Genomic DNA, 14823 nt, shown 5'->3' on the forward strand with positions numbered 1-14823 from the left:
GGCTAAAATAAATAGACTGAGATGGCAAGAATCTGCTCTACAGTCTTTTTTGCTGCTCCAATTTTTCAGAAGTTATATTAAAAATGGAACAAATAATGAGTTCACAATTGTTGCCAATTCCACAGATGGCAGACATGTACACAGGACCATCAAATCTGAGACTGGCTGAATAGGGCAATAAACTGTTTTCACTAGAAAGAGTTACCAAGCAATTAAATAGYCTGAAGATGAAAACCATTATCCAGTTAGTGAAAGCCTATGGATGCAGGGGAAAAAKAATTCCTAAGCACAGATACAGAAAAGTGTGTCTGAAATTCTTACTACATTTCAAAGGCCTCASAGTTGCTTTGAATATATTTGTGAAAACAATTAACTCAAAGCCCAGTCACAGTTAGAAGTCAAATGTTATTTGGAAATACTATAATAAAGAAAGAAAACACATAAAAACCAGTAAAAACAATACAGAAAACAAAAAAAACCCCACGGCATTATGCCATGGCATTGTGCTTTCCAGGATATCATACAACTAGGACAAGCTCAGAAAAAGACAATAAGGATGACATGGAAAGACTCCTATACAAACGTAGACTAAGAACTGAAAAAGAGGAATTTGAGGAAGAATGTGGTAGTGATCTACAAAATCCTTAAGAATATGATAAAGCTGAACAGTTTAACTCACACATTTCAGAAAACATAGGTTTCTCCATACCTAGTTTGGAGAAAATTTGGAAGATGAATYATGAAATTAAGCATTTGAGTGAGAAATAGAACAGAAGTAAAAGAGTCTTGGTTTTTTTTTTGGTCACAGAAATGATGTGTTTTATTGTCCTACATATTTTGCTTTGCCAAAATAAAAAGAAGAAAAAAGAGGGAAAAGAAAATAGCAACCTCCTCCAGCTACTAAACCCCAYTGGTTTCCATTTCATGTAGATTTTGCCCCTCAATTAAATAAGCAATTGAACATTTATGTCTGGAATTTCTCAGCTAAGTTTTTGTGCTGTGTTCTTTAACAAAAGTTTGGGCTCAAGCAGAGAATGAGACTTTGAGCATTCTGTCTGCCTTTTTTAATATCTCCCATTTGTATACACATACACATTTTATTTGTTTGATTGTAATGGGTTTATTTCCCTTGTTGGCTTTCTCCTCCTACCCCCTTATGGCCCTTCTTTTGTATCTTTTAACTCTAAAAGCTTTGTTTGATTTTCCAGGGATGAAAAAACATACAAAGTTGTGCAACAAAGGAAACAATTTAATACCCCTTCAGGATGGAATTGTATGAGGAATTTTATAGGAGGGCRATCATAAAACTCAGTATGGAGCTTTCTTTTATGTGTGTAGTAGTTTTGGGCGCTCATTTGSGCCCAGGACCAGGACTGGAACTGGCTCAACCCACAAAACAACTAATTGARTGTTTCAGCCAAAAGTTGCAATCCTAAAATCCCCCTCAGTGTGCCACTGCCGGATGCAGAGAGCCCAGCTTCAGTGCTGCCACACCTTCTTCTTTGAAGTGCCCCAAGTATTTAGACAGCAGTAAAACTGCTTCTGAAAAACAGATGTGAAGCTGGTSTGGTGCCCGAATTCAAGCCCTATCTCCACTGCCCATGTGAGGGAATACCRAGAAGGTTTTGGCACAGAACAGCTTTTCTGGCCCAGTACACAATTCATTGAATATTCACAGAAAGGTGAACGCCATGGAGATGAAGCCAAGCTGCTCCTTCACTACTCTGAGCACAATAAAGGGGAAACAGCCAGAAGGAGCTCTTCATCAAACAKCATGCTACAAGTGCTGCTCATTGCACCAAAGTCACTTGAATTATATTTCATCTGAAAATATTTTGAGAAGAATGTCATGTTTCAGACCATGAAGGAATTTTCCCCTAATCAGGCTGTGAACACTGCTGGAAGAAGGCGAAAGAACTTGCACTGTAAATTGCTCTCTAGAGTTCCCAGCATTATCTAGGAATGGTATCCAAGAACTTTGCAGCTCCTTCAGACATCTAAATCACTGATGACACTCTTGTTTATCCATGCTGTATTTCTTTTGCTATAACCTGTAACATTAAGCCCAAGGAAAAGTGAAAAAGTAAAAGAGATGGCATTCAAATACACTACTAAGAGCTACATTGGGATTTCCCTTCATTTTAGAAATGTTGYAGTGAAGAAAATTCCCTCCCTTAGTTTCAAATAACTTATCCAAGTCAGATGTCASCAATTTATGAACAAAATTCTGTAAAAAACACCCAAACAAGTGCTTCCAGGCAGACAATGTCCAACCCGCCACTTCTAACCTAACTCATGCTTCTATTATACAGGGTGTATTTTTTCCTTAAAAATTAGTACACAAATATAGTAAGAAGCAAAAGATGGTTAAAGGTGGAGTAATTCCTAAAATTAAGAATTTCTTTTCTATCCTTCAGTTTCAATGCTTGTTTCAGAAACCTTGTCCAGAGCCCACCATAGCCTTAGAAAAGTGTGACTATCTTTGTCCTAGTTCAAAGCAAAATTAAAAACAAAAAAACAAAAAAACAAAACAAAAAAAAAGAGAAACAGAAATTATTTAACATACACATATATGAAATCAGCTTGTCAACAAAAAAAAAGAGAAACAGAAATTATTTAACATACACATATATGAAATCAGCTTGTCATGGTCTAGGTCACAATTACTATTTCTGTAAAAGCTGGAAGCATTTGGAAATATTTCTTTGAGTACAAGGATAATTTCTTTTGCTGTTACTGATCTGAGTAATCTCTACATTGACCACACATCTAGCTTTGTTGCTTTATGGGGGGGTGGAGGTGCTGCGGAGGAGATTGGGGAAGGGATTTGGATTTGTGTTGTTGGGTTGGTTGGGTTGGTTTTTTTGGATTGGAAAAAGACCTGGAACTTAGCTGCATAGTCTAAATTGATATTTGAAGGAAAACTATCTTTTCAGGTAAAATATGATGCCTCAGCTATACTATAATTAAACATTTTCACATTATAAAAGGCCTATTCATGGGTAGAACCTAGTTTTTTTAGAGAAGGCCATATGGTAATTTTATCCCAGTACAAAAGTGCTGGGATAAAGTGAGTTTAACAAAGCTGTTATTAAACACTATTTCCTATGTACAGCTTTTGGCAATATTTATACCACTATTCAGATTGCCACAAATAAGTAAAGCATTTGTACATGTCTAGTTGRGAGCACACAGGTCTAATAGCCCCAAGCAGTTTACTCAGCCATTTGCATGTACACATGGCTCACCAGCTCGGTGATCCAATGGATAAACCACAAAAGTAAAGGAAGGAAGTGATTTCTGAAGGCTCACAGGTCTGGTAGCTCAATGGCAGCCTCTCACCAARCTGTAGATGGATCCAGAAGCCAGTCATGCACCACACAGATATAAGTATTGTATGCAGGTGAATTAAGCCTCAGCTGGGTACACGATAAGGCTTTCTAAATTATGTGAAAGACCTCCTGGATGCCAAGCTGGGGCGCTCCACAAACACAAGGATTGCAAAACAGACTGAGAGAAGACAGATCAATTGACCCCACTTTATAATGCAGATGTGAAAGCATTACAACCTTGTCACTTAACTTGGAACTTCTCCCACAGTCTTAAGGCAAGTGACTCCAGAAAGACACTGAAGAACTCTGGCAGMAGGAAGGGGAGAAAATATCCCCCTTTCTATTACAAGGAAAAYGAGCAGATGAGGTTGTCTGAACACAATGTGCCAAAGTGTAAAATCATGTGTCTTCCTTCTGATCATCCAGCATGGAAAATGTGGTTGTTGACCATCAGGCATATGCTGGAACGCCTCCTATAACAATAAAAGAATTCCCATAAGTACACTTGCTGTAAAAATTAATTTCCATTTGTCAACACCTGGTGCCCAGTGCTCTCAGGGCATTTAAGATGACAATTTGTTTAAACATTTGATTCAACCATGAGGAACATTTTGTTATGTATATATAAAGCTCCACAGGATCCAAGTATTTTTACTGGAAACTGAAATGTCACTTCTTCCAAACATGTTATTTCGTTTTTTGGCATATAGGCAAAACAGAGTAAATGTGAGAAATTCCTGTAACTCTGAGAAGAGGTGGTTCTCAATTTTGAAGAGTTTGAAACAGATGTTAAAATTTGCCTCCTTGAAGTCAATGGTATGCAATACCATTAWTGCATATATTGCATAATCTTGCAAGGAATAAATGTTTATATCATATGCACTGAGRTGAAACAGAGCTCTCCCCAACAACCTGGTCTAGTGAAAGATGTCTCTRCCCAAGGCTMAGAGCCCCATCCAATCTGGTCTTGAACTCTCCCAGGAATGAGGCATCCACAATTTTTCAGGCAACCTGTTATAGTACCTCACCATTTATACTGTATTGCATATTTACATATTGCACAGTATAACATATACTGCAAAACCAGAAAACAAAAAATGAAACACTCTTTGTAGTTATGAGCTTCCATCTGGAGAAAGACATTTTCGGTGATGTCTTAACAGTCTAAATCTTCTGTTAAATTCTCACCTACCTTAAGTGGAAGAATACTATATACTTTGATAAGCAGAAAATTGGGAAAAAGTGTTAGAAAATCAATACAAAGCACTTTAGTTCTTTAAGCTTATGGCAGACAACCAAGGAGCTTTAATTTGTCAATATACCTTCAGGAGAGTGAGCAGAGTGGCCTGATATGACTTCTGGAAAAAACACCTAGTGCTTGCATTTTCTACCAAGAAAAAAGACCATGACACAGAATAACACAATATACTGGAATATTGCCAGATTTTTTTTTTACATGAAAAGCACTTTTTATATAAATACTGGGAGAAGAAATATGTTTGTAAAGAAAAAATCAGGAATCATATAATAATGGTTTCCCCATTGTAAAAATGGACTTAGATTTTTCAAGATACATAGATGATGTCCTCTATGAGAAAATCCTGCTTATCAACAGAATAACCTACAAATTTTTTTTATATTAATTCAAGTTTTAAACATTTCAATAGCACCCCAGAAGGCAATAGTTGTTAAAAGGGTTCTCTGCTGAATCTGGAATAAGAGGTATCTTGTTTCATCATCTATATGTTCTCCCTACAGGAAAAARTCATGGTATTTTTCACAGAAGTTTGATTCAATCCATGTGAACTATAGTGAACTATATAGACAGATTATGACCGTGTTCATTGCCAGGAGAGTAAGATGCACTGAAAAGAAATTTCATTTTAATGCACATTGAGTTTTTTGAGAAATAAGGTTCTCTAGTTCTGAAAGATGCATAGCTARCAATTCTCAGCTCCTCCTCTGAAAGGGTGACCAACCTTGAAATGCACTACTCCTGAGGCTGACAATGACAYCTTTTCTCTGAAGCAGTGACAGGACTGTGACAGCTCAGTTCTTACAAGACTAGATTTCCAGACTAGACTGCACAGACTAGAAAGACAGAATGCCATCCACAGGGACRTGGACAAGGTCAGGAAGTGGGCTTTATGAGAGGTTTAATGAGACCAAGTGCAAGGTGCTGCATTGGGTCAGGGCAACGCTTGGTATCAATCCAGGCTGGGGGATGAACAAATCCAAAGCAGCTCTGGTGGGAAGGACTTGGGGGTGCTGGTGGATGAGAGGCTGGACATGACCTGGAAATGTCAACCTGTAACCCAGAAAGCCAAACGTGTCCTGGACTGCATCAAAAGCAGCATGACCAGCAGGGCAAGGGATGGGATCTTTCCCCTCTGCTCCCCTCTGATGAGAGCCAACCAGAACACTCCATTGAGCTTTGGGGTCCCCAGCACTGGAAGGACGTGATCTATTGGAGCAAGTCCAGAGGAGTGAGGCCAAGATGGTCAGAGGGATGGAGCACCTCTCCTGTGAGGAAAGACTGAGAGAATTGGGATTGTTCAAGCTGGAAAAGAGAAGGCTTTGGAGTGACCTAACTGAGGCCTTTAAGTACCTGAAGGCAGCCTACAAGACACTATTTACAAGAGCATGTAGTGACAGGACAAGAGGGAATGGCTTCAGACAGAAAGGAGTAGGTTCAGGTTAGATGTTAGGAAGAAATAACGAGAGGCTGGTGAGGCACTGGAACCCAGGCCCAGAGGAGTTGTGGGTGCCCGATCCCTGACACTGTTCAAGAACAGGCTGGATGGAGCTTTGAGCAATCTGGTCTAGTAGAAGATGGCCCTGCCCATGGCAGGGTGGTTGGAACTAGCTGATCCTTAAGGTCCCTTCCAASCCAAGCCATTCTATGATTTTATGGTTTTATCCTTTTACTTTTTTTTATTTGTTAAGACTATGATACCTTTCAATTAATTTAATGAAGAACTGAGAATGATACATACACAAACACACATATATATAAATATATACAGCTATATATTCACTTATATACATGTATATATTCACCAAATAAATCTGCACATGTGGAAACCATCTGTGACATCTGGTCATTTACTAAATCATATATATATTTATATGGACACATCACTCCAAATGTATTYACTCSAAACTTCTTTAAGATCATGATCCTTAGAGGTGAAAACTGCTGAGCTCCATCCATGCAGCACTAGGCTTTCATTAAGAAATTCAATTCCCACATTACTTTTCCATTGTGCACCTTTAGGTCCAAGTACATGCCTCACCATCTGAGAGAAAACAGCAATCAGTGAGCACAGTGAAGTGGCAAATATTAAATCTATATTATGCACAAAGAGATATTGTAAGTTGAAGCCATATTAAAACTTTAGTGTAGTGTARTGAATCGTAGTTCCTCTACTGACACCAACAGGCACTAGACCAGCCAAGGAGGATATTTCTTAACTCAAGGTTAGAYAGCAACATGCTGCTAAAAAAACACCCAGAATTTTTTTTTGCATCTTGCACTCTGCTTRAAAATTTGCCCAAGATCCAGTTTCAAAGACTGTCATCAGGAGAGTAAGYAAATGTCAGCTAACAGAGTTTCTAGTAACTATTTCCAGAGAATATCTGGTAGCTAGATGGTGACATGTTTCACTGTGATTTTTTTAAATCACAGCTTCTGATTGAAGATCAGCATCTTCATATAGTTTGCACCAATAGTAAATAAGAGTCTCTCTCCTGTGGATCATTAACCTGATAATACTCAAGCTTATACAATTTGTTTAACCTCTTACTGTAGAATTGAATTAAGATCTGGAAATAAATTTGTATTCTCAATTAAAGGATTAAATCAAGATACAGTCTTGGACATTACTGTATATTCCCACTGCATCAAATGAAGTCAGAAAATTAAATGATTGTGAAGTCTGCTAAAATCTGGCTTGATAAAATCTTTTAAGGAGCAATAATTGAAATCACAGCTTCCTAGGCTATGATGTATGAATTCAATGGGATGCAAGACGCTTCCTATACAGCTCCCAGGTATTTAATAAAGTAGAACCACATGTTCAAAGTGTTTCTCTTCATTTATTTAAGCTATGTTGTTACCTTTTTAAAAAGCACCTGCACAGACTGGTGTCTAGAATGTCCTCTAGAAAATTTGAACTTGTCAAAACCAAATCCTTCTTGTAGAAATGTGAGTTGCACAGACWCAAATTCAGAGCAAAATACCAAAGATACAGCAACACTAAAGCTCAAAGCATCCAAACAGCTYAGCAGTTTAGGCAATCAAATAAATTCAGCTTCAAATCTCCTCATTTTGCAGGTCAAAAGTTTGAAGTCAGTTTTACATTCAGTGAAGCCTCTTAACTATTCAGTTTATTAAGTCAGACTTTCTTACTATCTTATTATACATAGTGAAATCAGTCCAACATGAGATTTTGCTCTAAAACTGTAACTAGATAAGATTGTACTCTTTAAGCAGCTCTGTACAGAAATACTCATGCTAGGCCAGATTGAGCTACTTCAGATAGCAAAAGGAGCAGAGGACAAGTAACTCTTGTTTGCATCAACAACAACATTTAAGACAAATCTTCCTTAGCTGCATGACAAGATGACAACCAGAAGATCAACCACTTTTAGATGAGCTCTCGCAGAGCTAAACTGGGAAGAATTTCATGGGAAACTTCCATGAAGGATTAAAGGAGCTAGCAGGCGCTGGGAGTTTTTCTAAAACTCTCTTCCTGGAAGCACAAAAACAGTTCATCCCCTTTAAAGACAGAGAAGCAGGCAGAGCAAGAGACCACCTTGGCTTAACTGTGAGCTTCCAAGTCTGCTCAAAAGAGAAGTGTACCAGGGTTGGAAAAGCAGACAAAYGCCTGTCAAGAACTACAAGGGCACTGCCGTGATCCACAGAAATGCAGACAGAAAGCTAAAGCTGTGCTCAAACAGAAATTAACCAGACATATCAAAACCTACAAGAAAGGGTCAGTAAAGAGATTGGAATTAACTCAYAGATCCTCAGTCAGCTATTCAGGAACAACCCTCCAATAGGACTAATGGGGTGAAAAAAACACCACTACTTTTAAAATTAGGTAATTTTAATTCATATATGTGGTATTTTTTTTTTTAATGAAATCATAACCAAAGCTACCAATCAGACTGGCTAAGAATCAAGAGGATTTTTCTACAAGTAAGGAATTCTGGTCTTCTGTTTGTATTCACTGTAGTCAACTCAGGTCCTTCTGAGTTGCTTTTGTTTGGTTGGTTTTGGTTTTGCTTCCTCTCAGATTCATCATTCACACCACCATACATCTTATTGGAAAGTGTGTCTTTTATTTTACCTTGAATGTCAAGCATATTAACAGTCTCTGATAGYAGGACAACATAAAAACAACACATTAGAAAAAGTGACTCATAAAGCATCAGTTAAGGACTCTGCCTTAATTTAAGAAATGGATTTTAAATTCTCGTGGGAACTGTGCCTTTGCTCTTTATGTAAAAGCAAGCAATACACTTCATTAGCAAAGCATACAATGAAAATTACACACAACTGGCTTAAAATTAAAAAAGGAAACAGCATAACAAACATTACAGCTGGTCAGCCACCAGTTAGACCTTTCTCCTTATAAATCTGCTTCCTCAATTTGGCAACACAGTCTTGAGGAGAAACAGCAAAAGGGTACATAACTTGATACTTCATTRCACATAACTGGTTACACTGGGGTTGTGCAAACAATTTTAATCTTTAATTTTGTCAAATCATAGCTACAAACCAGCTATGACAATCTTTTGCTCTTTTGTATTTTCAATGCTATTTTCATGTGAGTTGAATGACCCACATGGAAACTTTTGATCTTTAGTAGCTGACAGTACCGTCTTCAATGAAACCTCGGCCCTTGAACCTCTAGTTCTGCCTTTGCATTTCACCTTGGTTTTAAGCAGAGCTATATGGTAAAATAGGTGATATTTCTTCCATGATGAGTCCAGATATCTCTCTTAATTTATAAAAATCTGACACACACTTTCAGTCACAAAACACCTGGAGTTATGACATATGAAATGTACACAAGGCAATGAAATTTGCACAAATATGAAATCAAAGCCAGCCATACTCTTTCAAAATCAAATATTATGTATGTTGGCTGCATGTGAAAAATTTCACAGTTAGTTATTTGTACCTGACCAATGCCATTTAACACCTAATTCTGTTCCCAGTGGTGTTTCCAGCAATTTTGCAAATGATTTCCTTCTACAAAAAAGAGGTAAAAGGAGAATGACAGGACAGTTAAATACTAAATATCAAATATTAATTTTATTTYTATTAAAACAGATAATCTTTTTAAACACTTAAGATTCAACCAGTGCAAGGTATAATAGAAAGTGATTGGAGTTCTGGATTTCTTGTCTAAATGAATGTATCACCTTTGGGATCATTATTTATAATGCTTTTAATGCTAGAGGTAMTTTTGTTCCTTCTTTGGGATTATTGCTGGTCACCTTCCTGAGATTTGAAAGACCATGAAAGATAAGCACCGTATTATTCCCCTAAATTATCATATTACAAATTAATAATTTGGTCCTTTTCTAAATGGATCTCTCCCCACAATTACACTAAAACACAGTGATGGGTCACAAATTCCAGGGGGTCCAACTGGTCCTGGCATTCCTGGAGTGCCACGATCTCCATCTTTACCAGGCTGCCCACGCTCTCCAGGACGTCCTTCCATACTCATCCCTGGTGGACCTTCAGGACCTTAAGAACACACATGCAATAARTAAATAAATACATTGCTATTAAAATGAAAATGAGCAACTATGGACCCACAACGTTCCCACTCTTTGGCACAGTATGCAGATAAAGAATATTTCATTTCCTGCAAAAGACACTTTTTGTCACAAACTGCTTTTATATTTATATAAACATGATATCTTACAAAGTTTTTTTTTAAAGCACATGGAAAACACTTTCAATAAAAAGTAATGTTTAAAGGAAAATAGGAAAATCTGGTTGTGTGCACTATTCTACTTTATCTTACAAACTGGAAGCACCATGACAAAAATCAGTCCCCCTATTTCTATTTGTTTCTCGGGCTTTGGATCAGGCCCTAATACCTCTTCCAAATACTCAACTTTACTTTTTGTATGCATACACTAATGTTAGGAAGAATATTTTCTCTTACTAAGCAATACATAAAAGTCACAGGATCATATTAGGGCTCAGTTTTCAGATAATGGTTGACTTCAGGATCCATCTCTCCAGAAAAAGCAGTCTCTATAGAGATAGATGTTATTTTTATAGAGACAGTCTCTACAGGACCTGTCTTATATTAAATAATGTATTATATGGCAATTTATAAGGTATGCRAGAGACAGGATTTACCCTAAAACATATATGGTAATTAGGATGTGTAAAAACTTCGTAAGTTTTTCCAAATCACATCAACATTTTTTCTAAAACACATTTTAAAAAATTATTAGCATGCACTGAATCCRCACACCTGAACCATCCCTCACCTGGAGGTCCTGGGGGGCCTTGGATCCCAGGAACCCCAACTCCTTGATTGCCTTTTGCACCATTTTTCCCTGGCAGTCCTGTGAATTAGCAAACACGTGAATATCTTTGCACATCATTTTCATTCAATGAAGGCAGGAAATCAGCATTTGATAATATTTATTGAATTAAATATGTAATATTTCAAAAGTAAATAATGGGATATCAAAGAAGCCTTTTTTTGTAACCTGTACAGTGTGACAGGGTTCCAAATTATCCTAATTTCTACTGAATTTAGAGCTGATGTAGCAACAGTTAAGCAGACAGCCTCTGTCAGCGGAGGGAATACATGATAGAAATCTGCTGTCACTGCCTTCCTATCAGTAAAGTTTTTAATATGTTGTATGAAGGAGGTATAAATTTTTCACCACAATCGCTGTAGAATACAGAATATATACAAAATGTTTCAYGACACACCTAGCAGAATTAAATTTCCACCAAAGAACTAGTGAGGGTCAAAATATGAGCTCTCCTATACTAGTACAACCCAGWAAATTCAGCCTCCCCATAGAAACATCTATCTAATTTTCCAACTTCTATGGAATAACCAGAACTGCTAGTGTCAACTCCAGAGGCAAACTGCATATTCTCCTACTGGAGATTAAATCATAAAAGCACTACAGGCAAATCATCATTACATTCAAAATTAATTTGGTATGATAGGTCACAGTTAATAAGTCACAAAGAAAGTAAATATTTACCATTTCTCAGCTTACCATTGGCACTTTACTAGCTAGCTGTATTTCATATGGCTTTCCTGATTATTTTGATGCTACCAGTTACCAAATTGTAGGCTCCACCCAGTTTCTTGTTCTAGTTCCAGAATATACATGCAAACTTAACATGAAGTCTGMAAATACATCACAGAAATAAGCCGAAATGCTTGGAAAGCTGAGTTACCTGACAACATAAACCTTAACCTGCCTAAAAAGAATCCAGAATTAAGTCTAAGAAAATCATAAAGAAAGAAGCAAAAATCCTTTCGAGATACAGAGAACAAAAGGAAAATAAGTCAGGAAATCAGAGTGAATACAAAAGCTGTTTAATGTCAAAAATCAGCACAGATAGGAAGGAGCCAATGAATAAATACTGTTCCATAAAATGGCAGAAACAAACAAATTTGGAAGAAAAAACAGAAAACAGGGAAATACTTTGAAATCTATGTCTAGGCATATTTGATCTAAAAAAAATCATCTAAATGCAGGTTGAAATATTTACATTAGTTTAAGAACTSTCTAAAAGGATCAAAACAGAGTTTGACAATAATAGAACTGAACAGTAACTATCTTGMTGCATTCTTGTGTTCTCTCTTCTGTCACATGTTCCCCAAAAACAGCAGAATGTCCACACTGCGCCATGTTGGCAATTCCACTCAGTCATACAGCTGAGTATGCTTACTCCACCCTGCATTAATCCCATTCAAAACGAGAAGCAGAAAATCGAGTCATAAAGGTCTTTGGCATCATGACACGTGCACAATGTACCTCTTGTCCCASGAGCCCCAGGGCGACCTGGGATGCCCATCAGCCCTGGAATGCCATCATTCCCTGGTAAACCAGGAAACCCTCTCGGGCCTTCAGGGCCTCTTGGACCTGGTGGTCCTGGAAGTCCTGGGTGAGAACTTTGGGASTGACAGTGGTTACAGTTTTGCAGTCTTCCACTCTGGAGAATGGCAGGCAACTGGGCTGGGAGAATTCAAACAAAAAATTGCTTAAAGTGTTGTAACAATAAAAGTATTGCCCTCAACACTAATACAAAATCAGTTCCCTCTCTTAAGAGAATATAACATCTTTAGGAAACAAGATGGTAAAGTATAGAACCCCTGATGTAGAAATATAGTTCCACATGTGTAAGAAAACAAATGATAAATCAGCAGTATGCTGATTTAGGAAGCATTGCTGTAATTATCAGGAAACTTCTTTCGCATTTCAAACAAGGAAACAACAGTAAAGAGGTTTCAAACTTACTTCTCAGTACATCTGAACACACGTGTCGAATAAATTCTTCTGAAAATTCTCGTGCCTGAATTGAACAGAGAACAGTTAAAACAACAGAGAACATTAATTTCTTTGTGGTTCTTAAGGTACCCAAAAGGAAAAGGTTGAAGTCCTATACATACAGGTTTTCCATCTGATCCAGGTGGTCCTGGGGGTCCTCTATCACCAGGCTGACCTCTGAGACCAGGAGGTCCAATCAAACCCTGGATACCAGATTCTCCTTTCTGTCCACTGATGCCTTGAATGCCTGGATCTCCTTTCTCACCTTTCTGGAATGAAAAATCGATGAAAAGCCAATTGTATCTTCACAGATCATTTGGAAGCTAGGTAGCACCAAACAAACTTGTTCTGACACAATGTCTATTGATGATCTTCATAAAGTTAATGTGGTGTCAGTGAAAATTAACTTGATATTGATGAGATCTATTTGCTAAAAATGCACTGAAGTTTTCAGATTCCTTAGTAACTTAGTTTTCAGATTCCTTAGTTTCAGAAAAAATTACCAAATAGAACTAGAAATAAATTAACTTTTCTTAACTTAAAAGACCCATTTTACTTACCAATTAATAATAATTAACACATGGAAGGAAGGGTTTTATCTACTTTGCCCTGAGAATTAGAATTTTTTTAATAGTATGTTAAAATGCTTAGAAGGCTGGAAAAATTGGATATGAAATTCAGACACCACTGAAGTTCTTGGAAACATACTATAATAATCAAGCCTTTTACCTTACATTTGTCGTGTATTTGACAAAGGAAAAAATAATTCGATTTCAGTTAGGGAATTTTGTTTCTTTTTTCCCCATCTGACTGATAGTAACTGTAATATATTTGCTTCCCTGGAAAAGGTTAAAAAAATGCTGGAAAATATTCTGATGTATCTTCAACAGAGCAATGGCTCTATATATTAAATTACCTACTGCAATAGTTCATGTGGAACTCTTTTCCTGCTCGGGAGCCAACAAAACATCAGTATGTGCCCAAGTTTCAAGTCAGCATAGTACGTTTGCTCCCTTGTGAGTTTTCTCCTTCCATTTTTGCACAGCTTCTGCATAATGTTATCAGTCGCTGCAAAATTTTCTTTTTCCATATTCAACTATTTTAGATGGAATMGTGAGAATAGGACTATTATATATGGCAAATGTATTGAAGCAACTAATAGAAGTTCAAGAGCTCCTCATGTATACAGTCTCCATAGATTTACTCTGCATTTCAAATTATGGTATTTATATTATTTTGAAAAAAATCTTATATTACTTATCAAAATTCTTCAGATCAGAAAAATTCAAAGCTTCCTGGCTTGGTCTCTGTTAGACACAATGCCCAGAGTTCTCCACCTAAATTACTATAAGTTAGCAAGCTTTAAATACAGTGTCATATAAGTCTGTTTTATGAGCTAGCCCATAAAATCATGAGAGTTCATGCTCTTGAAGAAAGAGAAATGAGACAAAATGTGACAGATGTCAGTCAAGTGCCTCAGAGAACTGCTGCAAAGATGGCCAGTTCAGGTGCATGACCTGAAAAGCAGACCACACCTTCAAAAATCATCTATTAATTCAGATAAAACTTCTTTCAAAGTTGTACTTGTAATTTATTTTCTTGATATTGTCATCTAGAATRTTATAGTCACAGAGAATTGATCCTYTTGGTTACCYCATGTAGATTTGTACTCGTTCATTTCTATTACATAATTGTAAAGGTGTTTTTTCATTTAAAGAGTCAGCAAGGATAAGAGATAAACACAAGGTGCTTATGTAGCTACCTATGGCTATACTAGAAATAGTATGTGCTGAGATCCAAAATCATGCTGGTTTGATAGCCAGGAGGGGTTTGGGTTTTTGGGTTTTTTTTTTTTTTGTTTTAATTTTAATTACTTTTACCACTGTGGACTATATTTACATGAAAAACTTGCAAGTTGAGCTATCTGAAT

The 14823-nt window shown here is 37.0% G+C and overlaps 1 protein-coding gene across 1 annotated transcript in view; it reads right to left on the reverse strand.

Moving 5' to 3' along the window:
- Positions 1 to 9517: 9517 nt before the first annotated feature.
- The window catches only part of COL21A1 (collagen type XXI alpha 1 chain), a 63969-nt gene continuing 58663 nt past the window's right edge, over positions 9518 to 14823 (reverse strand). Inside the window, exons 25-29 of the mRNA XM_057372213.1 lie at positions 13016 to 13162; positions 12864 to 12918; positions 12381 to 12581; positions 10860 to 10937; positions 9518 to 10098 (exon numbers count right to left, since the gene is read on the reverse strand). Coding sequence (XP_057228196.1) covers positions 9911 to 10098; positions 10860 to 10937; positions 12381 to 12581; positions 12864 to 12918; positions 13016 to 13162 — 669 coding nt within the window. The 3' untranslated portion in view covers positions 9518 to 9910. The remainder of the gene's footprint in view (positions 10099 to 10859; positions 10938 to 12380; positions 12582 to 12863; positions 12919 to 13015; positions 13163 to 14823) is intronic.

Source organism: Malurus melanocephalus, unplaced genomic scaffold (assembly GCF_030028575.1).
Source record: "Malurus melanocephalus ecotype Western Australia unplaced genomic scaffold, MMel_1.1 scaffold_166, whole genome shotgun sequence".
Lineage (NCBI taxonomy): Eukaryota > Metazoa > Chordata > Aves > Passeriformes > Maluridae > Malurus > Malurus melanocephalus.